Source organism: Podarcis cretensis, assembly GCF_951804945.1.
Source record: "Podarcis cretensis genome assembly, chromosome: 9".
Classification (NCBI taxonomy): Eukaryota; Metazoa; Chordata; class Lepidosauria; order Squamata; family Lacertidae; genus Podarcis; species Podarcis cretensis.
In genome coordinates, this window is record NC_137178.1 from 29249383 (window position 1) to 29275029 (window position 25647).

The 25647-nt window shown below is 40.6% G+C and overlaps 1 protein-coding gene across 1 annotated transcript in view; it reads left to right on the top strand.

Moving 5' to 3' along the window:
• Positions 1–10114: 10114 nt before the first annotated feature.
• USP53 (ubiquitin specific peptidase 53) overlaps positions 10115–25647 on the top strand; it is a 29272-nt gene continuing 13739 nt past the window's right edge. Inside the window, exons 1-8 of the mRNA XM_079990371.1 lie at positions 10115–10253; positions 16919–17553; positions 19922–20014; positions 20791–20925; positions 21407–21520; positions 21601–21683; positions 23417–23522; positions 24780–24926. Coding sequence (XP_079846497.1) covers positions 17410–17553; positions 19922–20014; positions 20791–20925; positions 21407–21520; positions 21601–21683; positions 23417–23522; positions 24780–24926 — 822 coding nt within the window. The 5' untranslated portion in view covers positions 10115–10253; positions 16919–17409. The remainder of the gene's footprint in view (positions 10254–16918; positions 17554–19921; positions 20015–20790; positions 20926–21406; positions 21521–21600; positions 21684–23416; positions 23523–24779; positions 24927–25647) is intronic.

Sequence of the window (25647 nt, forward strand, 5' to 3'; positions counted from 1 at the left end):
GTTTTCCATATCAAATATGTAAACCAGTGTAATCCTAATTATGGGTGCACTTTTCTCATGTCCCAATTATTTACAATCTATGATTTGTGGTTATGAAAATAAACAAAAATTGCTTTCCATACAATGTGTGCTTTATTTCATTCAAATATACCTTAATAGGACATAGTCCGAATAGGGGAGTAAGAAAAGCAGAGAGACATTGGCACTTCCTCCTCTAAAAGGGAGAAGTTGCGTCAATGAGATATTTGGGATTGTCCACTCCTTAATGGGCTACTTCCTAAATCTGTCCCATTCAGAAACTCAGATTTTGCCCCCAGAGAAAGCCCAGCTGCTTGCTCTACCACAGACAAATAATCATTCACAACACAGGAGAAACTGAAGTTATTTATTTATGGCCTTTATATACCGTACTGGCCTTTAGTTAAAAAATATCTGAGTGGCTCACAAAAATCAGTCATCATTTAGGGCTGAGGCCTGAGGAAGCAATAATTGAGGGAGCTTTCTACATGACTTATAAAGCCTTAATTCTAAATAAGGATTTTAGGCTGTAATCCTGTACCCACTTACCTGCAAGTAAGCTCCCCTGAAGAAAGAGGGACTTTATTTCTGGGTACGCATGTCTAGGATTCTATTTTTAGCTGCAGAATCAGATTAATGCCCATGAGTTAGTACATAAATTTTGTTAAATAAATAAAATATGTACTGCTTGATTGTAAATAACCTCTAAGCAGTTCACAAGAAAAGCAGTTTATAGGCATTTTACCCTAGTTACATCAAATTTCTACAGGCTACCTGAAGTGTTGGTGCTGAGATGGTGGCTTGTTTTAACCATGGTTGGCCTTTAAATCTAAACTGGGAAACTGTGGCTTAATCCCCTTAGCAATCAGGATATGAAACAAAGATCAGATCCTGGATTCATATCCTAGTTAGTAAGCTGGGACTCAAGCAATTTCCTGGTTTGGATGAAATAGAAATATGTGATTTAAACAAGTCATGGTCTCAGATTTCACCCCCTCAGGGGGAGGAAAGAATACCCAGGGGGTACTATATATAGCTTGTTCTTGGGTTAATCAGCCATGGTTTATAAGTCCAAGGTTATTATGCCTGAACCAGTCTTCTGAGCTGATTTTCTCCTCTAACTTGGAACTTTCCTCAGGCTGAAAGATGCTGAGTTTCCTATGCATTTAATAAATTCCACGCTGTATTGTGCCTATTATTGATTTTATTCTTTTCCTATCTTTTCTGACTGGGTGCCATCATCTTGCTGTATGACCCATCATGACAGAGCCTGAAATTTTGCCTCCCAGCTCACTTTGTACATTTCTTTAGAACACTCCCCCCGCCCCCCGTGTGTATCCTCCAGTTCTTACAAGCTTAGCTTCAGGCACACTTGTAAATACTTTAAACAGTCACTCTTGGGTTTTTTCCTTCCTGTGCATTTCCCAGTAGTCAGAGAAGTCACGTAATAAACCTTGCTGCTGCTGCTTTGTTTATTTCAACCACATTGCCTTCACCCTTAACTTGCCTCAAGCAAATTTGTTCTCTTTTGTAAGTTCTATGAAAATCCCTAGCACATACCTGCCAGAGCAAAAAAATCTATTCGCTATCCAATGAAACAGGGTGCCTTTCTTTTATTTATCATGACTAATGTTAATACTGGGCTTGGAGCAACAGAGGGGAAGGCAGACACAAATTAATACAAACAAGAACAAAGGTGGGAATAGAGCTGTATGTGCCTTGTAAAAAGCAGTCTCATTTCCTCGGTAATCCAGTTTCTAATTCAATGACACAAATAAGCCTCCCACAATTTAAGGAGCACTTGTTTGTAAACTATCTAATGTTCCCTACTCTGCAAACTGCAATAATCTCACCACATGACATAGCAATGCTAGAACTGGACACTGTATTATGAAAAGTGTGTTCCTAAAAAAACATAATCAGTGTTAGAGGGTAAGTAACTGATCTTTTCATTGCTTGTGTCATCCTTACAAATTTGCTGACATGCTCCAGCTATTTCTCTTAGGATATTGGCTACCAAGCAAGAAAAAGTGAAAAGGCCAGAAAACATTGCTTTGGAGAGTTCATGTCTTTGTGAAGATGCTATTCTGCTTAGGCCAACATGGTTAGAACTGAACCAATATAGATTGCATAGTGAATTTATCTGCAACATTATTAGGCATCTCAAAGAGAAAACAACAGGAAATCAGAAATAAATTTTAAAAGTGCATATTCTTCCACTGAATTTAAGAAAACTGTCTGGTGAGTAGTACAACTAAACAATACCCAATGGTTGGATTGAATAAAATGTAAATTCATTTTAAAAAATGACCTTCCATTCAAAATCAAATCTGTCTTTAATTTGAAAATCTAAGAATGTAGGTAGGTATGGTTATAAGATGCACACTGTCCTTTGTATTGCTTCTCAAACCTTGTTCTTATTTTTACAAAATTATGCTTTTCTAATCTGATATCTTGAGGAAAGTTACATTTTAGTCATTAAAGGTGCCTCACACTACTAATATCTATTTCCCCACACTTCTGTCTAACCCTTTTCAACATATCTATTTTTCTAACATGTTTTTTTTATCTAGCCTTTTTCTTGCAAGCTATGTCAGCCAGGAGTCATTTATCCATTTAAAGCAGAGATTGGGAACCTGTGGCCTTCTAGATGTTGTTGGACTCCATCAGCCCAGCCAGTATGCCCAGTGGTGAGAGATGATGGGAGCTGTAGTCTGATCTAAGGCACACTATTTATGTTGTAGTAATAGTGTGAAATCACAGCAGCGCTTCTCCCTACTGTGCTTGCAGGTAGCACAAGAAACCCAGGACCACTCAGGAGGAGCCCATGCCAGTAGCCCAAAGGATGATGCCGAGATGCAGAATAGTAACATTGCGAGCTCCTCCCATGTGGTCTGGAGCTACTTGTGGTAGCATGGTAGCAGTTTACGCAAGAAAAAAACTGCAAGAACAACATGAGTACAGTGGTACTTCGGGTTAAGTACTTAATTCGTTCCAGAGGTCCATTCTTAACCTGAAACTGTTCTTAACCTGAAGCATTACTTTAGCTAATGGGGCCTCCTGCTGCTGCCGCGCCACCGGAGCACGATTTCTGTTCTTATCCTGAAGCAAAGTTCTTGACCTGAAGCACTATTTCTGGGTTAGCGGAGTCTGTAACCTGAAGAGTATGTAACCTGAAGCGTATGTATCCTGAAGTGTATGTAACCCGAGGTACCACTGTATTGAGTCTAACCCAGATATCTGACGGACCCTGTCCTACCACATAGACCTGCCCAGTTGTAAAGATCTGTAGGTGGGGTCCTCCTGGTACTATCACTAACTTCTGAGGCTTACAGGGCGGCAACATATGCAAGGGCCTTTTTAGTGGTGACCCTCAGTGCATGGAAAGCCCTCTTGTCCAATATGCACCTGGCCCTGTCACTGTCCAATTCCAACGACAGGTCAAGAAGCACCTTTTTGCCCAAACCTTTGGATACAGGTGAGTGATATGGAGTACCCACTTCTGTTTTATTGTAAAACTCTTTTAAAATACTGTTTTAAACTTATTTTTAATTACTTAAATTCATAGCTGTCAACTTTTCCCTTTTTTAAAGGGAAATTCCCTTATTCCGAATAGGATTCCACGCAAGAAAAGGGAACCTGCCCTGAGACCTTATAGTGAACAGCAAGCTACAAATTCAAACAAACAAACAACAAGTGTCAAAGTGGATCTAGGATTCCAGAAGTGACAGAGGACATTTTAGCAGCTGCAGAAGAGACTGTTCCCCAAAAATGCCCCATACGACTGCCATGCAGCTTCTCCGTGCATCTTCTGCTTTGTCCACGTGATGATGAGAACAGTGACAAAATTGAAGACGGAATAAACTCGCCTTCTGCTATTGCTGAAAGGTCAAAGCAGTGTAGTAAAACAACAAAATTGTGACCAACCAATCTGAAGTCTCTGCCATCGCCATCACATTGCTCCCAACAAATTTCAACGCAGGACAGATTCACAATAGCTTTTACCCCTACTGCATAGTCTCCTCTTTCCAATGTCAGGAAAACCCAAACATTGTAAGAGTTTTCATGGCAATAATATGACCCCACAGTTCCTGAGCCTCCATACCTTCCTTGTTTGTCCATGTCCTTCCTTCCAATAATATTTAGTCCCTCCAGTTCCTAAGCCCTTTGTGAAATCTTGCATCAGACCTTTGTCTCTCCTTTTTCCAGATTCATGCTGGCCATTCTTTTCCCTCAATTCCCTGTCTCGTGGCCCAGTCTCACATCAGTCAATGACTGCTTACATCAGTCATTGGCTCATAGTCCTCCTCCATGCTTTTTCAACCCTTCTGTCGCATCCCCCACCCCCATCTCACATCATACTTCAGGCAACAGAATACATTTTCTCAAGACAGAAGTTAAATACAATTACAAACCTTGAGATTGAAGGGAAAAATATTCAGAATCCGGTGGAGATTAGAAAGTGCTTTCAGAGATACTTCAAAGAACTCTACACTCAAGGGCCACAGAAAGAGACTGATATAGATCAATTTTTAAGATCTAATGGATTACAAAGAATATCTCAGGAAAATAAGACAATGTTGAACTATAAAATTACAGAACAGGAGATTGAAGGTGCCATTCAGAACATGCAACTGGGCAAATCTCCAGGGCCGGATGGGCTAACCTCCAAGTACTATAAAACTTTGAAAGACTATTTAATTCAACCATTAAAGGAGGTATGTAATGAAATTATGGAGGGGAAGAAGGCGCCGGAGACGTGGAAAGAAGCTTTCATCACACTTATTCCAAAAACAGAATCTGAAAAGACACAATTGAAGAATTACCGTCCCATCTCTCTTTTAAATGTGGATTACAAAATATTTGCAGATATTTTAGCCAATAGATTAAAAAGAGTGTTAACTGAAGTGATACATAAGGATCAGGCAGGCTTTCTACCAGGCAGACATTTGTCTGACAATACAAGGAATATAATTGATATTTTGGAGCTGTTGGAATTGAATATTAATACAAAAGCAGTATTAATTTTTATTGATGCGGAGAAGGCCTTTGATAATATTTCTTGGAATTTTATGAAGAAAAATCTTAAGGGAATGGGAGTGGGGCAGGGGTTTGAAAATGGCATAGACGCAATTTATTCAGAGCAAAAAGCTAAATTGATAGTTAATAATGTGGTGACTGAAGAATTTAAGATAGAAAAAGGAACACGTCAGGGCTGCCCTATCTCTCCATTATTATTCATTTCGGTCCTGGAGGTGCTGCTGAACATGATTAGAAGGGACCGATTGATCAAAGGAATTCAGGTCGGAGCCAAACAATATAAATTGAAGGCCTTTGCAGATGATCTGGTTTTGACATTACAGGAGCCAGAATCTAGTACGAAAAGGGTTTTAGAATTGATTCAAGAGTTTGGTCATGTGGCAGGATTTAAATTAAACAAGTTAAAGACTAAGGTTTTAGAGAAAAACTTAACTCAAATTGAAAAAGAAGGGTTTCAGAATGAGACAGGATTAATTGTGGCTAAGAAAGTGAAATACCTGGGGATTAATATGACTGCAAAAAACTTGAATTTATTTAAAGATAAATATGAAAAATGTTGGTCAGAAGTTAAAAAAGATTTAGAAATTTGGTCAAAATTGAACCTTTCCTTGTTGGGTCGAATTGCAGCTATTAAGATGAATGTATTGCCAAAAATGTTGTTTTTGTTTCAAACTTTGCAGATTGTGGACAAGATGGATTGTTTCAAGAGGTGGCAGAGAGATATCTCTAAATTTGTCTGGCAGGGCAAGAAGCCCAGAATAAAATTTAAAATATTAACCGATGTGAAGGAAAGAGGGGGGTTTGCCCTGCCAGACTTTAAACTTTACTATGAATCAGCGGGTTTCTGCTGGTTGAAGGATTGGCTGCTTCTTGAGAACACAGACATTTTGGACTTGGAAGGTTTTAACAATGTTTTTGGATGGCATGCATATTTGTGGTACGACAAGGTTAAAGTGCATAGAAATTTCAAACTTCATATTGTCAGGAAAGCATTATTTAATGTCTGGACAAGGTACAAAGATTTATTGGAAAATAAGACCCCAAGGTGGTTGTCACCCATGGAGGCAAAGGCTTTGAAAAAACTTAATATGGAGGCCAAATGGCCAAAATATTGGGAGATACTAGAACAGGAAGGAGACAAAATGAAATTGCAGAGTTTTGAGAAAATCAAAGATAAAGTGCGAGATTGGCTTCATTATTATCAAATAAGAGAGGCCTACAATCTGGATAAAAAATTGGGCTTCCAGGTGGAAAAATCGAAACTGGAAATAGAATTGCTAGAACCTAAAACTAAGATTATTTCAAGAATGTATAACTTGCTGTTGAAATGGAATACTCAGGATGAAACAGTTAAATCAGCTATGATTAAAAGGGCACAAGACATTGGTCATAACATTATGTTTGCTGACTGGGAAAAGTTGTGGACCACCGACATGAAGTTTACGGCATGTAATGCCTTAAGAGAAAATATTATGAAAATGATTTATAGGTGGTACATGACCCCAGTCAAGCTTGCAAAAATTTATCACCTGCCTGACAACAAATGTTGGAAATGTAAAGAAACTGAGGGTACATTCTTTCACCTTTGGTGGACGTGCCCGAGGATTAAGGCTTTCTGGGAGATGATATATAATGAACTGAAAAAGGTATTTAAATATACCTTCCCTAAGAAACCAGAGGCCTTTCTCTTGGGCATAGTCGGCCAAATGGTGTTAAAGAAAGACAGAACGTTTTTTATGTATGCGACAACAGCAGCAAGAATACTCATCGCAAAGTATTGGAAGACACAAGATTTGCCCACTCTGGAAGAATGGCAGATGCAAGTAATAGACTACATGGAATTGGCAGAAATGACCGGCAGAGTCCGTGACCTGGGAGAAGAAGTGGTGGAAGAGGATTGGAAGAAGTTTAAGAACTATCTGCAGAAACACTGTAAAGTGTATGAATGTTAAAATGATGTTGGATATGAAACAACACGGCATCAGTGGTACAGTGTTAAAAAATATGTAAAAAAAAAGTAACAGAAAAAGGGTGAAAAAACAAGGTTATATTATGTCAAAGTAATTAATATGGTAAAGGTGTTTAATTATAAGGAAGAAAGATTAGAGACATAATAGAAGTGATTACAATAACCAGAAATAAGTTTTGAAGAAGCGTAAGGAGTTGCTGTACCAAATTGGTCAAAGGGGAATACAAAAAAGGGAGGCGGGAGGAGGTCAAGAAACGAAGTTTTGTAAACATGAGTCTGAAAACTAGAGTTTTTGTTTTTAAATTTTTATTTTTTCATGTCTTTTTTCTGTCTTATTGGATGTATTGTTTTTGTTGTTTTATGCTTTTTGTTTTTGGAAAAATAAATATTTTTTTTTTAAAAAAACAGAATACATTTTCTCACCTTTCTTAAGCCCCAAGATTTCCCATTCTTATTAACCACTCCTTTCAATACCTAGGTTAATTTGCTTGCCTGTCTTTTCAGTGGCCACTGCCTCCTCTACTTACTCTTCCCTCCGGTTTCTGACTCACAGCCCTAGGCTACTCTGCACTCCCTCAATGAACTCCATGTCTGGGTTCCTTAAGCCTGGAATCCTCCTCTCCTTGGATCTCTTCCACAACACTTCCTTCCCCTGGGGCCTATGATCTTTTTCACATGAACAGCTCACAGTTTCATTCCCTTAGCCACTATAATGCTTATGAACATTCCATGTTGTCGCAGCAGGATATGCAGATGAGCATACGTTTTATTCATCACTGAGTTACACAAACCTCAACCAGGGGCCAGGATTCATGGAAACATGACTCTCCTGGGCGGACTTGCTCCCAGCTTCACAGAAAAGGACAAGAAAAGGAGGGGAGAGGGAGAGCACATAGGGAGACAAGTGGAAGAGAGATGGTAAATATGCTAGGCAGGGGAGGACAAAGGGATACTAGGTGAGGTAAGAAGAGGGGACCAAGCACAAGACAAGGCAAAGCAGGTTCCATGGTTTGGGAAGCTCTCAGCTTCCCTGATGTCCTCAGCTCCCTGGTGGACACTTCTCCTAGCTTCCCTGGAGAGGTCTAATCCTCCCACACTGTCCAGAGGGAGGTGACCAAAGACAGCAGCTACTGCTCCTTGCAGCTACCTCCACAGCTCGCTGACCTGAGCAGGTAAGAAGCATCTGGTGCTACCTTCACTTTTTCTGTCTGAGTGTTCTTCAATCATGGGTCTCCAAATGTTGTTAGACTGCAGTTCCCATCATCCCCGACCACTCGCCAAGCTGGCTGGACATGATAGGAATTCTAGTCCAACACCTGGAGACCCAAGGTTGAGGAGCATTGTGCTAGATGGCATGGCCCCTGGAAGTGGTGAAACAGGCCTAGCCTTCCCAGAGGGAGCCTATGAAGCTGCTCCTTGAGGATACCTAACAGTAGAGATGCTAGAAGCAAAGCCCCATCCTCTGTGCTGCCCAGAGGGAGATGGTGATGAAGTGGAGGCAACGGCTGCTCTTAACCTCCATCACTTGCCCAAAGATCAGTCTCACCTTGCCTACTCACTCCTTCTAAGCAGCAGTGCCCAGCCTATTTCCTATTGCTACCGACTGCAGACAGAAAAGCAGCAGCATCAACCACTTCTTTGGACAGTTGCCTGCTTCCCTGCATGGGTGTTAGGAGCTATTGCTGCCACTGTGACATGCAGGTTTCACACTTCTCTGGGGATCCCCCTGACAGTGGTGGTGGCGGCTTGTCAGGGGTGGGTACCAGCGGACCTTTCCAAAGTACTGGTGCCTAAAGTATTCACCAATACCAGCCTCTGCTGCCAGCCATTGAACAGGATATGAATGGGGTGTGTGTGACAAAATAAAAATAATAAGGGTATAAAAAAGGTAATGGTACCCTTGACCATTAGATCCAGTCGTGACCGACTCTGGGGTTGTGGCGCTCATCTCGCTTTATTGGCCGAGGGAGCTGGCTTACAGCTTCCAGGTCATGTGGCCAGCATGACTAAGCCGCTTCTGGGCAAACCAGAGCAGCGCACAGAAACGCCGTTTACCTTCCCACTGGAGCGGTACCAATTTATCTACTTGCACTCTGATGTGCTTTCAAACTGTATAGTTTTCAGCTTTGTTCCATCCATTAGATTTCTGCAAGAAAGAATAGTGGAGCTGCTTGATGGCCAATGCCCTGCCCCTTATCAATGGGCACTTGCCACCATGGCTATGTTCTACCTCCACTATCAGGGAAATTACGTGTCTCAAGACTAGTTACGGGGAACTGTGAGTGGGCACAGAGTGCTGTTCAGCTCAGGTCCAGCTTGCAGGGTTTGTACAGGCACCTGTTTGGCCACTGTGAGAACAGGATGCTGAGACCTTAGAGTGAAGTGTGGGTAAATAATGATCCAGCAGGCTGCCAGTTCCAGTTCCGCAGCTTGCTGACAGCTCTACCTTCGGCTTCTTCCCAGCATCCATCATCAGCACTCTGGGTCGCGCAGCCCGCAGGATGAACGGAACCGGAATCCCGCGCGCGGCCAACCTCCCTCGCCACCGCCGTCCCAGGCTCTGGGGTTGATTGATTGATTGATTGATTGATTAAAGGAGGGGGAGTGGGCAAAACCCTGAGCTTGGGTTGGATGCTCCTGGGGTGACGTCACGCCCTCGCACTTCCAATCACTCCCAGCCTTCGTTTCCCTACGGCCTCCCTTTCCTTTGCCCAATCGGAAGCCGGCATTTCCCCCGCTCTCTCTCTCTCTCTCTCTCTCTCTCTCCCCCCTCCCCTTTCCCACTTCTCCCTCAGCGTCTGAAGTCATCGGAATGAGCAGGAACTCGCTCCAGACTGCCCCGACTACTTGCCCCGCCCACGCCAGTCAGCTGCTGCTGCTGCTACTGCGCGCGCCCGGCCTGCCCGTGCGCGAGCGCGCAGCCCGCGAGAACTCCTGCCCTGCCGCTTCTCTTTCCTCTTCCCGCCTCTCAGGTTCTGTTCCTCTCTCCCCCCCGCCCCTCTCTGCGAGGGCGCTCGAGCGTCGCCGCTCCAAGCGGGAAAGAAGAAAGTTACTCAGCGGGGAGGGGGGGGGGAGCGAGGGGGCGGGGCCACCGCCTGGTGCTGGTGGTGGTGGGCGGGGGAAGGAGCCCTGCCTGCGGCATAGTCTGCTCGCCTGCCGGACGGAGGAGCCCGCGCTCGGGATGGGGAGAAGCGACTGGCGTGGCGGCGGCGTCGCACCGGAGGAGGTGAGGTCCCTCAGGGGACGCGGCGGCGGTGTTGCTGAGGTGGCCGTGGAGTGGGGCTCCCATGAGGGGGAAGCGGCGCCTCGGACGCGGGGAGAGAGAGAGCGAGTGAGGAGCGCCGGCCGAAGAGGCACAACTAGGGAGGAGGAGGAGGAGGGGAAGGGAAGCGAGGTGGCCAACGGCTGGCCTTTCGAAAAGCCGGTCGGTTGAGCACTGGGAGGGGGGGCGGTGGGGAGCGGGGCCCTTGGCCAGCTTCTCTCCCTTCCACGTCCACACCCCCCCTCACCCTCCTCCCTCCAGCCTGGAACTTCCTGGCACGGAAAGTTTTTCCTCCGGCGGCAGGTGCCTGAGGCGGCGGCGGGTGTGAGCTGAGTTTGCCCCTTCACGGGCCAGCTCGTTGCTGCCTCTTCGGATTTGGCCCAGCATGTCTGGTGGTCGAGCTGGTCGGCTTCTCGTGCGGGGGGGACGGGACCCCAGACACGACACGCCTCTGCTGCCACCACCACCCCTCGCATTCTCACGCATCCCTCCAGGGCCCTTCGCGGGGTGGGCGGGGGATGGTGGACGGTAGGGTCTCCTTGGTGAAAAGCCTTTCTTTCTCGTCCACCATCGCCTTTAAAACAACAAGAAGAACCTGTTCATCTCCTCCCCGCTGTATATTTTTCCTTCTGTTTGTCGAGCCCTTCGAGCGGTTTTTTTAACCCTTTAAAAAATAATAATAAAACTCTCTTCCTCCTTGTTTACTACTTCACGCTTTCTGCTCCAGCCGTATCTGTTTATTGGCTGTTGAAATTGCTGGGCTTATGACAACTCTCCGCCCATACCTTGCTCTTTAATCCGGAGCCTTCCTTAAGTGTTTACATGCTGCCGCTCACCCACAGCGTGTGGTACGGTTTCTGTTTTTTCCCCCTCTCCTCTCCTCCCAAAAACCCCCTCCATGGTTAATTTCAGCAGATATTATTACATCGAATGCAGAAGCAAGTAATCAGCATGCTTGTGACTGGAAAGCGTGTTTAGGGCGAGGAATGCTCCGGGGTTGAGAGACTGGTCTACGCACTGGGCCATTGTTTTGACTGCCGTTGCATCAGACAAGGTTTTGCTAAATTTAACCTTTCCAGATCATTGAAACCTGTGTGAATAGGATCTGCATAGTATCCAGTACAGTATCTGATTTCCCATTCTTGGGTATGTGTTAGTCAGTTTCCAGCAGATTTTTGACCCTGTTTTAATCCTGTGTCTTCTCTAATTTGAGTTTGTTGATCTTCTTGCATGAAAAAGACCCGCAAATGACATGCTATATTCTTTTTAAAAATATTTTTGTGCTTTGCATAAAATACTTGGGATACCCTAATTCTGAGTATTTATGTTCATGAACATGCTACATCAATGAAACTTCATTTTGTTAATGTGGCTAGCTTCAAAAGTGTTAACATAAGTGTTAATTTTTAACCTGGATGTTACACACATGCTCAGTGATTGGCATTAAGTAAGGAAACGGCTCTTGAAGTTTATAGGCAGTTTATGTGTGGCTTGCTGTACTGCTTATGAAATGAAAGGGTGACATAACTATTAGGTATTTACAGTTTTCTTCACTGAGCAGTAGAACTGATACTTTGTTTTCTGTGAAGTTTTTCAGATACCATATTCATGCTTTTGTGAAAGAGCCACCCAGGGAACTTTGGTAATAACACAGTATTTGGATAAATAAATACTTGCAGTATGCATTGAATGGATAGTGCAGTATTAGCTTGTTTGTTGGGTGGGATATATTTCTTGCCCAAAGCCACACTTCATAGAAGCAAGTAGTGCAGCACAGGTGGCTGCAGTGGGGGTGGGGAGAATTAACAGAAATTGGAGCCCTTCACCCTTGAGTGAACAGAAGTACCTTTCTGAAAAGAGGTCCAATTGAGCACAGTAGTATTTGCTCCTCCGAGCTTCAATACCCAATGTGTTAATTCTTTTAATGCAGTACAGGTAATAAAGGTAAAGGACCCCTGGACAGTTAAGTCCAGTCGAATTCGACTGTGGGGTGCGGCACTCGTCTTTGCTTGCAAGCTGAGGGAGACAGCATTTCTCAAGAAACCCATTGAAAAATCAAATAGTAAAAAAATATTGTAGCAATTGTCTTAAGTGACTATAATTCATACTTTGAACTGAATAAAGCAGATCAGATTGCAGTATTTGCCAGTAATATTAAACGGCTATAAATCTTTGAAGCGTTTCAAACTAGATTCAAAACATCAGATTCAGGCATTGTTTCAGTAATCTGTCAAATGCCTTGCAGAGTAAGAAATGGAAACTCTCAAGCCATAGTTATTTGATGTTTTCAAAACTTTCCCGTTTATTTATTTTTGTAAATATTTCCACCTTCCTGAAAACTGACTTCATGTATTCAGGACATGGTTCCACCCTTGCACATTGTATGAAAAGATTATTACTGGAATCTTGATGTTAAATTCACAAGTCTCGTGACATAGAAGTTCTTTATAAGTCTTTAGTTTGCCAGCACATGCATAGGCAAACTCGGCCCTCCAGATGTTTTTGGGACTACAACTCTCATCATCCCTGACCACTGGTCCTGTTAGCTAGGGATGATGGGAGTTGTAGTCCTAAAACATATAGAGGGCTGAGTTTGCTTATGCCTGTGCTAGGTGAATGGACTTATAGTGTTATAGTATACCATTTTGCAATATGAAACTATGAAATACTCTTCCCAAGGAAACTTTTCAGAATGGAAATATGAGCATATTGAGGAAGCAGTGTAGAACTTGCTTTTATTTCTGGCTTTCTGGAGTGTAGAGGGTTGAAATTTTAAAATGGGTAAAAGTATTTTAATTTTTTTGCCTTTTAGGTATAACATAGGACCTTCAGCTATAAAACGAAATAACTCTAGATCATTAGTTGCAAGAGGGATGCACTACCACTAGTTTAGCACAGTCATGCAAAACTGAATATTTAAACAATGTGCACCACTCAAAAAAGTATATTTTCTGTGGGGGGGGGGGAGAAGCTCATTCCATTTGCATAAGGGACTGTTTATCCAGGAGGGGGAAGAACTAAAATCATACCCCCCCACAAAGGTTCAAACAAGAGTAGAATTCCACTAAAGGTAGATTGTTGGGGGGTCAGAAGCAATTTCTGAGTATGTATTTATTTAAAATCACAATTGTCTCCGAGCGGTGCGGATCAGATTGAATACAATAAAGATTAAATCAGTTAAACAATAAAATAAGAAATTACTTAAAATACCTGCTGGAATAAGAACATATTCAGTAGATGTTTCAGGTTCAACAGGAAGGGCCCTGTCTTATCCTAGGTCCTATGAAATCTAAAGGGTTTTGGGAAAGAGATAGCTCTCCTTCAAACTAAAAAGTGCACTATGTCAATAAATATATTTATTAAATATGGTCATATTTTAACTTCATTAAATGGAAGTTGCTATACTTTTTATTGTTCTTGCTGGGAGAAGTGAGTCAGACAATGCTGCATGTTGTGGCTGCTTTATCATGGAAGAATAGTGGTGGTAATGGCTGATACAGTGGGGATGATGTCAGGAACTCTGTTTAAATCAGCAGGTATTACAAATGGCCTGCCACTGTTAGCTAAGTACATAAGACCTGTACTGGATCAGACCAAAGGCCTATCTAGTCTGGCATCCTATTTTCCAAAGTCGTCATCCTGGAGTTTCCTGAAAGTGCACAAAAAGGGCATGATAACAACAGTTCTCCCACAGCCAAAGTGTGTGGCCACTGATCATGGATATTTATGGTTGATAAACAAACTGTTGATAAACAAACCTTCCATTAATGTGTCTAAGCAAGTGACTATCATTTATATTTTGTGGCAGGAAATTCCATAAGTTTATGCATCATGTGTGAAGTAGTACTTCCTTTTGACTATTGTGAATCTACCGTATTTAATTTGCCTGAGTGTCAATAGTATGAGAAAAGGAGAAGCATTTCTCTGCTTTCTCTACAACATTCTTAACTTCTATCATGATGTTCCCTCTTCTGAACTAAAAAGCCCCAGCCTTTCGGTTGTTAGGGAAAGTATCTCAGCCCCTTGATCATTGGAGTTGCTAACTTTCACAGCTCTGATACCCTTTTTGACATGGGGATTCTGGGTGTTAAAAAGCCACTTGCAGTTTCTGTTCATAGGACAAATTATTCTGGACTTATGCTGAATGTTGCACATGGGTTAATATTCCTTACAGCTTTGTGTTGATAAACGTATCTCGTATTTGCTACCACTCCTAACAAAATACTGTTAGTCAGCCAAAAAGAAAGTTCTTTTGAGACTAGCCTGCATACATTTGTCAGCATTTTTGTAATAATTATTGGTTCTCTGAGAACAGACAGTGTTTTGTCTTTAGACCACCCATGGTGCCTAGCATCAAATGATGAAATGAATATTTTCATGTTTGTTTTCTCTAATTTTGGTTAATACCATAAACATATTATTTCAATAACCTCACACACAAAGAAAAAATGTCAGTCTGTTGTTTGAATCTGGGTCTAGAAGCACAAAAAATGTGGAGCGGTTCAGAAAATGTCTAAGAGGTTGGATAGGGAGATAAACCTAATGTGTTACTCACATAAGGTGGATTTAGTGTTTGGAAATATATTGAAATGCTGGGCTTCTACCAAGTTGCTTCGGATGTTTCATTCATGTGACATTTTGGGTATGTAGATGTATTCCAATTTATGTGGAAATGTATATAAGCTCTTGTTTTGAGCATACCTTAGCTGTTAAAATTTAGTGCTAGTACCTCTGGAACTGAAATAACAAGTTGCTACAAGAAGTGCAGTTTAAATGATACCATTGCATGAGTACAAAGAGTTCTGTACAACTGGTGGAAAAATACATAAAATGTTGGCTTGGTTCAAAGTAACGTTATTCTCTTTTTGTACAACCTTTATCTGTAGTTGTACTCATTCAGTACTACAAATATCTTTTCTCAGAAGTCAACTATCTAATGTTTTTATTTTGTCTTCTGGATTTACACATTACCTGTGTATCCTTTTGATTGTATTGTAGCTCTAAAAAGACAGCTAACTGAGCAGCACTGAGTAACTGTCAGAATAATATTAATAGTAATCCAGTCGGGATATTTCAAGAGCATGGATGATCATGGGCAGACCATCCCCATCCAAGAGCAGTCATAGCTGCTGAACCAGCTAAAGCTGGAAAAAGGCCACCTGGGCCTCAAATGACAGAGCTTGATCAAGGGACATTGCTACACAATACATCTGCTTTGTTGAGTACAGCTTCATTTAGAACAGTCTGCACTCCCAGAGTCTGAACACAAGAACACTGGTGCATGTGACCTCAGACTTACTGGGATTTAGCTTCAGTTTCTTGATCCTCATCCAGCCCAATACCGTCCAAATATTGGTCAGTCTCAGTAGAGCTAAGTAGAGCTAAATATTATTAGTTTATTGATGGTGCCTCACCCAAATTCTCCTAATGCCACCACCCAGTCAGTGGCTTCATATAGATCAGAGATGGGAACCTGTGGTCCTCTAGATATTGGACTCCAGCTCCCATCAATCCCAGCCAGCATGGCAAGTGGTCAGAGATGATGGGAGTTGTAATCCAGCAATATTTTGAGGGCCACAGATTCTCCATCTCTAATATAGATGTTAAAAAGATTGATAGAATAGAACATTGTGGGATCCCACAGCACAACTGGCATGGGGGTTGAGCAGCCCCCCCATGCCATCTTCTGAAGCTAACCCTGTAGATAGGTTGGAGCCACCCTATATCTATGCCTTCTGCCCCCAATCCACGAAGCCTGTGTTACTGCATTTTATTTTATTAAAGGTCACTGTAGGAGCAAGGAGGAGACGAGCAGGGTTGCATTCCAACTCCTGGCAGTGATCATTAGGGCAACTAAAGCTGTTTCAGTATAAAACCAAACCTAGGCACAGAATGAAATGGGTCTAGGTAATGAGTTTCATCCAAAAGCACATTGAGTTGGCTGCCAACAGGTATTTGTGCCCCAAGGGCTTCATATGTTATGCTATCAATATATAGAAACCAAGAATTGGAAAAGAAAGCTAACAGCTGGATCTTAAGATAAGTTAATTCAAGGGTCCATAGAAAGAAAGCTTTCTGTTCCATTATCATAACTACATTCCCCACATTGAGACCCATGTTGGGCGAATGATTCCTACACTGCAGGGGGTTGGACTAGATAACCCTTCCCATTCTACTTTTCTATGATTGAGTTCAACATGGTCAGCTTATGAAATGCCTTGATTAGCTAACACACTCTTTTTGTAGTGGTTGACAGTAGTTAAATATGAGGTGATGATTTTAGGAAGTTTTTAAATCAGTTGGTAGATGTATTATACTTGGTAGATGCTTTATACCAAGGTTCCATTGGCAAATGTTTAGGTGAAATGCATGTTGCATCATCTGTATGTTCTTCTGACAGATTCCTGGGATCACTCATTTCAAATGCTGAAATGGTCTTGAAAATTGAAGTTATTAAATCCACTTACTATCTCTCTCTTCAGCTCTTACAACCCATCTCTTCATCCCAACTAAATAGCTGGAATAGAGAGAAGCCCTGTGTATCCATCTATGTTCTGTCTTTGCTGCTGTCAGCTGTGTACTTCAACTCTTTTGCTAATTTCAGATTCCCTCTCCCTTTCTCCTTACAGATTTTGAAAGAAGACAGATACACAGTGGAATTACTTTTGCAAACCACAGGAAGAAATGTGATTTATTTCTTAAAACGAAGAGAAAGAATCAACCTGCGAAAAGACTGATTATAGCTAAAACTAGCTAAGAATTCCTGGGTGTTTTTTTTTTCAATATAAAGCTGCCATAGTATTTAAGAATTATCTTCCAAAGAGTCATTTGCACTAACATTAAAGAAGAAGAAAAGGTGAAATGCTATAAAGATTGTCCATAAGTATTTGTATGGCTTATCATCATAATATTACATGATCTGCTCATCAGAACAAAGTTTTTCACATTTTATTTTATCTCTATTTTTTAAAATAAAAAGAGCAGATGTGATATTGACTTAATGCAATCTGAAGACTTGGACTTCTGAACAGAATGCCGTAACTTAAAGGCAATTGTCAGGACTAGGTTTGCTTTGCTTGGAATCCTTCAGTCTTATTTTATAAACATTGTTTCCTAAATAATGGCATGGGTAAAGTTCTTGAGGAAACCTGGAGGAAACCTTGGGAAAGTATATCAACCTGGAAGTGTGATGTCTTTGGCGCCTACCAAGGGCTTGCTAAATGAACCAGGACAAAACAGTTGCTTTCTTAATAGTGCTGTACAGGTAAGGAACTCCTCATATTTAATGCAATAAAACACAGCTCAAAGACCTATTTAGTCCAGCATCGTATTTCACGTAGTGTCCAATCAGATGAAGCCTACAAGCTTCATAAGTTATATTGAAAGCTGGCTATTAATATCTTTAAAATGCACCCCCCCCCCCCCGCCATTCACTATGTATCTTCCAAGATTGTACATGGTGACAAGAATGAGAAGGAGCAACAGCCTCCATTTTCCTTGCCTTGCCTTTTGTACAGTTTGGTTCCAGAAGGAGGGGATGCAAGTGAATTGGCAATAGTGACTGTGGTGAGGAGGTGAGTCCACAAGAACCCAACAGCCAGCAGCAAATTGAAGTCTACTGTATATAATTTATAGACTCTTGAAACCAATGTTTCTATGAAGCATATATATGCTAATCTTACCGTTCCTAACCTTGAGTCTCCCAATGTATTTGCTAAGCAATTCAGGCCAACAAATATCTTTCATGTAATTTGAAACTTTTTAAAAAAACACCCACAAGGCTAGCAGATGACCACAGTGGCTTCCCATTATTGAGCTGGTGTATTTTCCAGAAAGGGCTGCCATTTTCCCTTGTATGGTGGCTAGCATGTCTGATAATTGCTGCTTGTTTGTATGAACAGGCTCTTATTCTACTTATGCTGAATTTGTAGGACTTCATAATATTGTGGTCATTTGTATTCCATAGAAAATACATGTTAAGCTGCAACTGAATTTTACCTTAGTTGTGCTAAATTACATTTTGCTTTAGTATGCACATATTATCAATGTTTGTCATTTAATCATTTTTGGTAGAAGACATGGAAATGCCGTTTACCTTCTCACCACAGCGGTACCTATTTGTGTACTTGCACTGGTGTGGTTTTGAACTGCTAGGTTGGCAGAAGCTGGGGACAGAGCAACGGGAGCTTACCCACATGTATTTAAACAAATTTGACACTGTGTTTTCATTGGTTGATGAAGTAGTGGTTATCTTCCTTGGCCAAGAGGTTCCACTTAATCAAAGTAGGACTGCAGACTTGAATACATCACTCATAATTGGAAAACTTTCCCTTTAATTGATCAGCATTTCAACATGGGTGTTATCAAGCTTTGCTTAAGTAGGAAGAAAATAATTCCTTTGAAAAGCCTTTAATAGGTTTCTTTTACTAACCTACTAAGGCCACACACACAGTTACAAAAGATTCAAGAATATGTGAACATAAATTACCATCAGAAGTAAATTGAGAGCATTTTAGAATGCACATTAAATGAAGTTAAAGGATAACTTGTAACTGATGTGTTTGGAGTGAATATGCACTGCTATATATGCATTTAAATAGGGCCATGCTGGCATTAGGTTTCTTCATAGTCCTACTTTAAACGTCTTTGCACTTTGACATTGTATCCCTTCTTTCTAGTATTTGTTCAAAAAGAGTAAGATAGGATAGAAGGATTTGGGATTTGTTCATGGAGAGAATTACATGTGCAGACAAAGCTTGATTTGATGTTTTCAGCAGTTAGAATTGCTGTATTAGAGACAAACCACTGTTTAAATTGAACCATAGCTGGTCATCTCAGCCACTGAAAACAGCTCTGTGTGTGATAACCATTGAGCTATCATGGGGGAAAGTAGCTACAGTATTTCAGTGAAAATTCTAATACTTCTTAGTTTTTGATCTTCCAATTTTTCTCCCTTCTAACATGTAGTAGTTTGAATTTGCATATGCATAACTTAATTTTTTTTCAGTGAATCTAATGGCACAACTAAAAGGATCCTATTTCTAAACCAGAGATGATGAGCCTACAACTCCCAGCATCTCTTGGCAGCATGATCAGTGGTCATGAATGATGGGAATTGTAGTCCAGCAACATCTGGAGGACTACAGGTTCTCCCCATCCCTGCTCTGAACCATCATTCATTTTACCGTCCCACATACAAAGATCACAGGCTGGTTTACAAAAATACATACTGTAATAACAAACAAAAACAATACCATACTCCCCACAGTTTAAAAGGCCATAGATTGTTTAATTAGCCAAAGACCTGGGAGAAGAGCAATGTTTTGCCTTATGCCTAAAGATATGTAATGAAGGTGCCAGGTGAAATTCCCTGGGGAGAGCATTCCACAAGAGGGGAGTCACCGCAGAAAAGGCCCATTCTTGTGTTGCAGCCCTCTGAACCTCTCACAGAGGAAGCAGATAAAGAAGGGACTCAGATGACGATCGCAGGATCTGGGGTCTAGTACTCCATGTTGCCATAGTGTATCAGTACTGTAATGAAAGATCAGTTTATTGTAGGCCTTCAACTATATATGTGGACAAATATGTTATTGAAGAAATTGAAGCTTTTATTTTCTGCCGCCTCATCTTAGGTTTTATGGCAACTTGACATATTTCGGCGAAGTTTAAGAGGTCTATCAGGACATGTTTGTCAGGGTGATGCCTGCATATTCTGTGCTTTAAAGGTAAGTTTAGAATCACAGTATCCAGTTCATAAAAGAGATTTTGAAATTCTTATTCAAGGGAAACATGATTCAAAACATGTTTTTGTAAAGGAGCATTTGTTAACAGCTATAATTGCTGCCACTTAAGTATTTTGTATACTGTTGTAATTACAGCAATGGAATATGGATTAGAAAACTGGGAAAGAGAGGACAGAGGAGTCTCTTTAAATCCCTAATAGCACATCCTTGAGAGGGAGAGCAGTGACTACTAGAAATCTGAGCATGAACACGTCTTTGAGGATATACTGAAATATTGTGTTGCCGGTCCCACTTGTCATTGTTGCATGGAACTTGCATGCTCAGTATACCAGCTGCTGGGGAGCAACTGTGGAATTGGGTTAATGTCCTCATGCACTGCATTTGGGTTTTCTGGAGATTACTGATTAGACATAGAGGGAAGCAGGTTGTTAGATTAGATTGAAGTTTCTGATTCAGAGGGTGCTTACATTCCCTTCACCAGTGCAAGGGTTTCTACCGCCCTAGGGCAATGTCTCATTGCAAATCCCATTTATTTTCTTCAAGGTGTAGTTGTGCAGAAAATGGGAAACATGGCCCAATAGAGAGGGCAGGTAATAAGTTTTTTCTCTACTAGAAGAAGACGTATTTGGTATTGCACTGTGTTCAATACATCAGACTTCACTGAATTGTCTCCTAGATGAAGAAACCATTGGAGTATGCTAGCCTATTTAAAAACCGGCTATTTAGAAGTATTAATTAATGGTACTGTTGACTTTCAGACTATATTTGCACAGTTCCAGCACAGTCGAGAAAAAGCACTCCCATCAAATAATATGAGGCATGCCTTGGCTGAAAGCTTTAAAGATGAACAGCGATTTCAACTTGGTTTCATGGATGATGCAGCAGAATGTTTTGTAAGAGCTTGATATTATGCTTTTGTTTAAAATTTGTCTTTGATACTTTGTGGCAGTGATGTGGTTAGTTTGGATACAAGAGCCATGTTCACATCTCTCACTGAAGCTTCTTAACCTTTAGGTTTTTGGTGTCACTGGGGTTTAGGATGAGAATAAATTAAAAGGAATCTAAATATTTCGGACACTAAAGTTCTATAGCCTTTTTTAAAAAGGCGGACTTGAGAAGAATAATTATGGTATATATTTAATACAATTATTGTTGGAGACATTGTTTACTGTCCATTACCTGGAGTTAAGTGGAACTGTAATTCATAACAAGTGAAGAAACAATGTGCCTTGTGCTTTGCTTCACCATCATGAGGGTATATGGGAGGGTTCTGGACCTTCAGCATGGGAGTCTGGCATAGAATTATAGGGAGTCTGAATGGTGGGAACGCAGAATATAAATCTATTAAATGAATCAATGCATTCCTTTGTTTAGGAAAACATCCTTGAGAGAATTCACTATCACATAGTGCCAAGCAGTGAAACAGATATGTGTACGTCTAAATCCTGCATTTCCCATCAGAAGTTTGCTATGACATTATATGAACAGGTAAGATTTGTTTTTGTTGTTGAATTTAGTGCTCTTAAAGTTTCCAAAGTTACAAAAATTAAAACTTTTTTTATTTGTAGTGTGTATGTCGCAGTTGTGGGGCATCTTCAGATCCTTTGCCTTTCACAGAATTTGTGCGTTACATTTCAACAACAGCTCTATGGTAAGAGGCCTTGTTTTCTCCTTTATTCTACCCCAGACCTCTTTCATTTTGTTCTTTTTATTTCCAGATTCTCATAGTATCAGAACTGGGAATTCCAAGGAATAGTGGAGAATAGAATGGAGGTGGATGTGTTCAATACCCTGTTGATAAACTGAATAATGCTTTAAAAATTCACTAACTCCCAGGGATACACATTTTTTTACAGATTTCCATAACACCTGTTACGTGAGGATCAAACATGTATGTAGCTAGCCTTCCTAGGACACTGCTACAGATACAGGCTATATGGTGTTTTAACTTCAATAGACATTAATATTATTCCTTTTTCCTGTGTTGTACCAAAAGTTAAATCACTGTTTATTTATTTATTTATTTGAAATATCCTAAATACATCATAACACAATAAAACAGAGAAACAAGAGAGATGACTGTTCTGCAAGAGTTAAGGATTCAATGACATTTGAGGAAGCAGTGGAATTGGGTCATGTTTGAAAATACACATATTCAACATATCTTACATCTACCCTTCCTCTGCAGTAACATTTCACACCATCTATCTGATTCTGGCTCATTCTAATAAAACATAGTTCTTAACCTAGTTTGGACATAGCAACAGATTATAAGTTTAAATCAGGTAGCAGGTGCTTTTGATCTCTTCCTTCTGGCACTTGCTAGAGGAGGAGAGGGGAAGCAGCATGCTTGACCACAAGACTTCTGCAGGGAAGTTCATGTAGCCCTAAACTATGGCTCAGTGTTCTGTAGGAACCAGGCCATTGAATCAGCTCTTGTCTTTCACCCTCAAGAGCAGGGCATCAATTTGGACTGATAGGAATTGAATCCCACTGGGAAGACAGGAAGCAAGATTGGAATTGACCTATGTTCCATGGCAGGAGCTACTTAAAGACACGACTGTTTCCTTAACTCCTGCTAGGAGTTTAACTTAACTCCTGCTAGGTTCCCCCCCCCTTCTTTTAAATTAACACTAGGGACAGTTTATTTGCCTTTCTCTCACCCAGTCTCATACCTTGCTGAGTAAAGCAGGATCGGGAGGTGAGTGCCCTGGACGGTTTTAGCACTTGGTGAGCAGGCAACAAAGGAACCCCCTCTCTTGGGACCAAATGTTCAATTTCAGTCCTGGCTCTTGCCCTACCAGGTAGAGTAACTTCCAGTCAGTTTAGGCTGTAGTTCTGCTTCTATGTAGAATGGAGGCAAGAAGCTATCAAAATATTTTTAACCAGGGGAATATTACAAAACATATGATTATGTTTTTAAAGCATAATCTTTTATCCATACACTTCATCACATTTATGAGTTTTTAGACTATGTCATAAATGGCCCCTTCCAGAAATAAAATGGCTGGTTTACAGTGATGTATACCAATACTGAATGCATAACATACGGATTTAAACTATTTATTAATGAGTCCATAACCTGCAGTGTATTTGAGTTGTCTTACTCTGGTATTACTCTGGAATGCATTTCTAAAATATTATTGATTTTTGAAATCCTTCAAAAGAAATTAGGGTGCAAAATAGTAATGGTTATATAATTCCCTTATTCCTTTTCAGACATAGTACCTCTGTCTGATTCTTCATTCTCTGCATAGATTAAGATTTTAGAGTTCTAAAACACCCATATTTGTTGTATAGTACATGGGCCAAATAGCGGAAAATAGCTGTTTGCTACTATAGTATTATATGCTAAGTTTAAAATTTACTTCTTCTTTTCTGCAGCAATGAAGTAGATAGAATGTTGGAAAGACATGAGCGGCTCAAGCCTGAAATGTTTGCAGAACTGCTTCAGACTGCAAATACTACTGATGACTTCAGGAGCTGTCCTGTGAGTAAACAAAAAATGTTTCTGTTTGAGCTAAATTCATAAAAGTGATGAAGCTGAACATTCCATAACTGGAAAGGGAATTTGGTCTGTTTCTTTCTCATTGATTTATTTTTAATTTAGACTAACATTGTAAAACTGCCTTGGATTACCACATTCTGAAGCCTTCTTTAGATGTTAAAAAACATGTGCTGATAATCCCATGAAGGAGGAGAATGGGAACGCACACATTTGCCCTCCACTTGTGCAGATTCTTCCCAAAGGTTCTCTTTGGGTTGGGGGCATGTCTGCAGCAGCTCACTGCACCAAACACACGTAGCCTGCTTGGAGTTCCATCTCACAGGGACACCCCACATGCATTCAGTAGGCCACCCTGCTGCATACATGCTCTTAATCCACAAGCAGTTTTTGAGATTGGTCACCATGAGCACATACTGCCATGCTCTTCTCTTTCATGGGGTTACTGCCATGTGTCTATGAATACCTAAAGAAGGCTTGAGTGTAGGAGGCAAATAGGGCATGGACAAGGTCCTCAGGAAGATAGGAAACTGCCTCTTGGATGTGTGAATGAGGACCACCGCTTATTTTCCTCTGGCTCTCAAATGAAGCAAGTCGCTTTGGACATCTATTTTTTAAAATTGGTGTACCTTATTTGGTTCTATATATGGGGCAGGACAGTGTGCTTATTGTTTAGTTGTGCACACGGCTAAATTAATTTATATTCATAAAATTTATTACTCTGCATACACTCAAACTTAAAAGTATAGGAATAGTCATTTCAGATAATTTGACCTGAAAATAACTGTTGTGATTTAGACCTTTCAGATGTAAATTATGTGGTAGTAAAGGGCTTAAGAAGTCAGAGTAAAATATAGTGCTTTATAAAACACAGTGCCATGACTTACTAAACAAAAATAATATTTTGCCTTCAATTACTTCCCTCATTCTGTCAGTATCTAGATGTGTTGCAGAAATATCCAAGTCTGTCAAATAGCAGTGATCTGAGGACTAAATAACAGTAATCTATCTCTCTGTCTTCAGAAATCTATTGTAGAAAGTAGTAGTAAGAAACTCAGCTGAATAGAGCATAATTACGATTAGTTTGGTGTTTATTTTAGATCTAAATAATAAGTTGCTAAAGTAACATGCCGTTAAGTAATTGTGAGACATATATTGTAACATTTATTCTGAATTCAATGTGAAATAGATAAATCCTGAGGATTTAAACTAATTAGTTTTTATCTTTTCTCCTTTTTCTAGAGTAACTGTGGCCAAAAAATAAAAATCCGACGTGTTCTCATGAATTGTCCTGAAATTGTCACAATTGGCTTAGTCTGGGATTCAGAACATTCTGACCTAACAGAAGATGTCATCCGGAATTTGGCAACACAACTTTATCTTCCAGGGGTATTTGAGCAACAGCATTTAATATAATTGTTTTGGGTCATCCTCACCAAAGAGGTGCTCATTCATTCCTATCTCATAGTGCCATCCTATGCATATCTACTCAGAAGCCCCACTGAGTTCAGTGAGACTTTATCTTAGGTAAATGTGCATAGGATTGCAAGATGAAAGGAGGAAAAGTCTCTTTTAAAAAATACCTTAACATTTGAAATGTCTTCTTTTCAGTTACCATAAAATGCTGCAGTACAGCTACAGAAATTACGTTGCTTTAAACTATTTTAGAGTTTTCACCCACTATTCTATTACAATTTTTTAAAACATTTATTTTGAAAAATTCATTGGTGGTGGTTAGTAAGGTCTCTAGGTGGCATGCAGTAAAATAAATGTATGAAATTCTGTAAAATAAAGCTGCAGAAACAGCAATTATAAAGGTTCTATAAATCCAGCAGAACAATCAAAACTTTAATCAGGACTAGCTTACATTACACTATGACATGGCCAGGCATATAAAAAAGGTTGTATGCAACTAACTTTTACTCAGAGTAGACAAAACTTAACTTAGATCCATTAATTTTGGTGGTTCTACTCTGAATAATAGTTAGCTGAATGTAGCACAAGATGTTTGTCTAGTGTCAAAATAACATCATAGTTGACTCTTGGTAAGCCTGTCCGGGGAGGGTATTTCACAGAAAGTGTGTTTAACAGTAGTACCTGATCTCCTTGG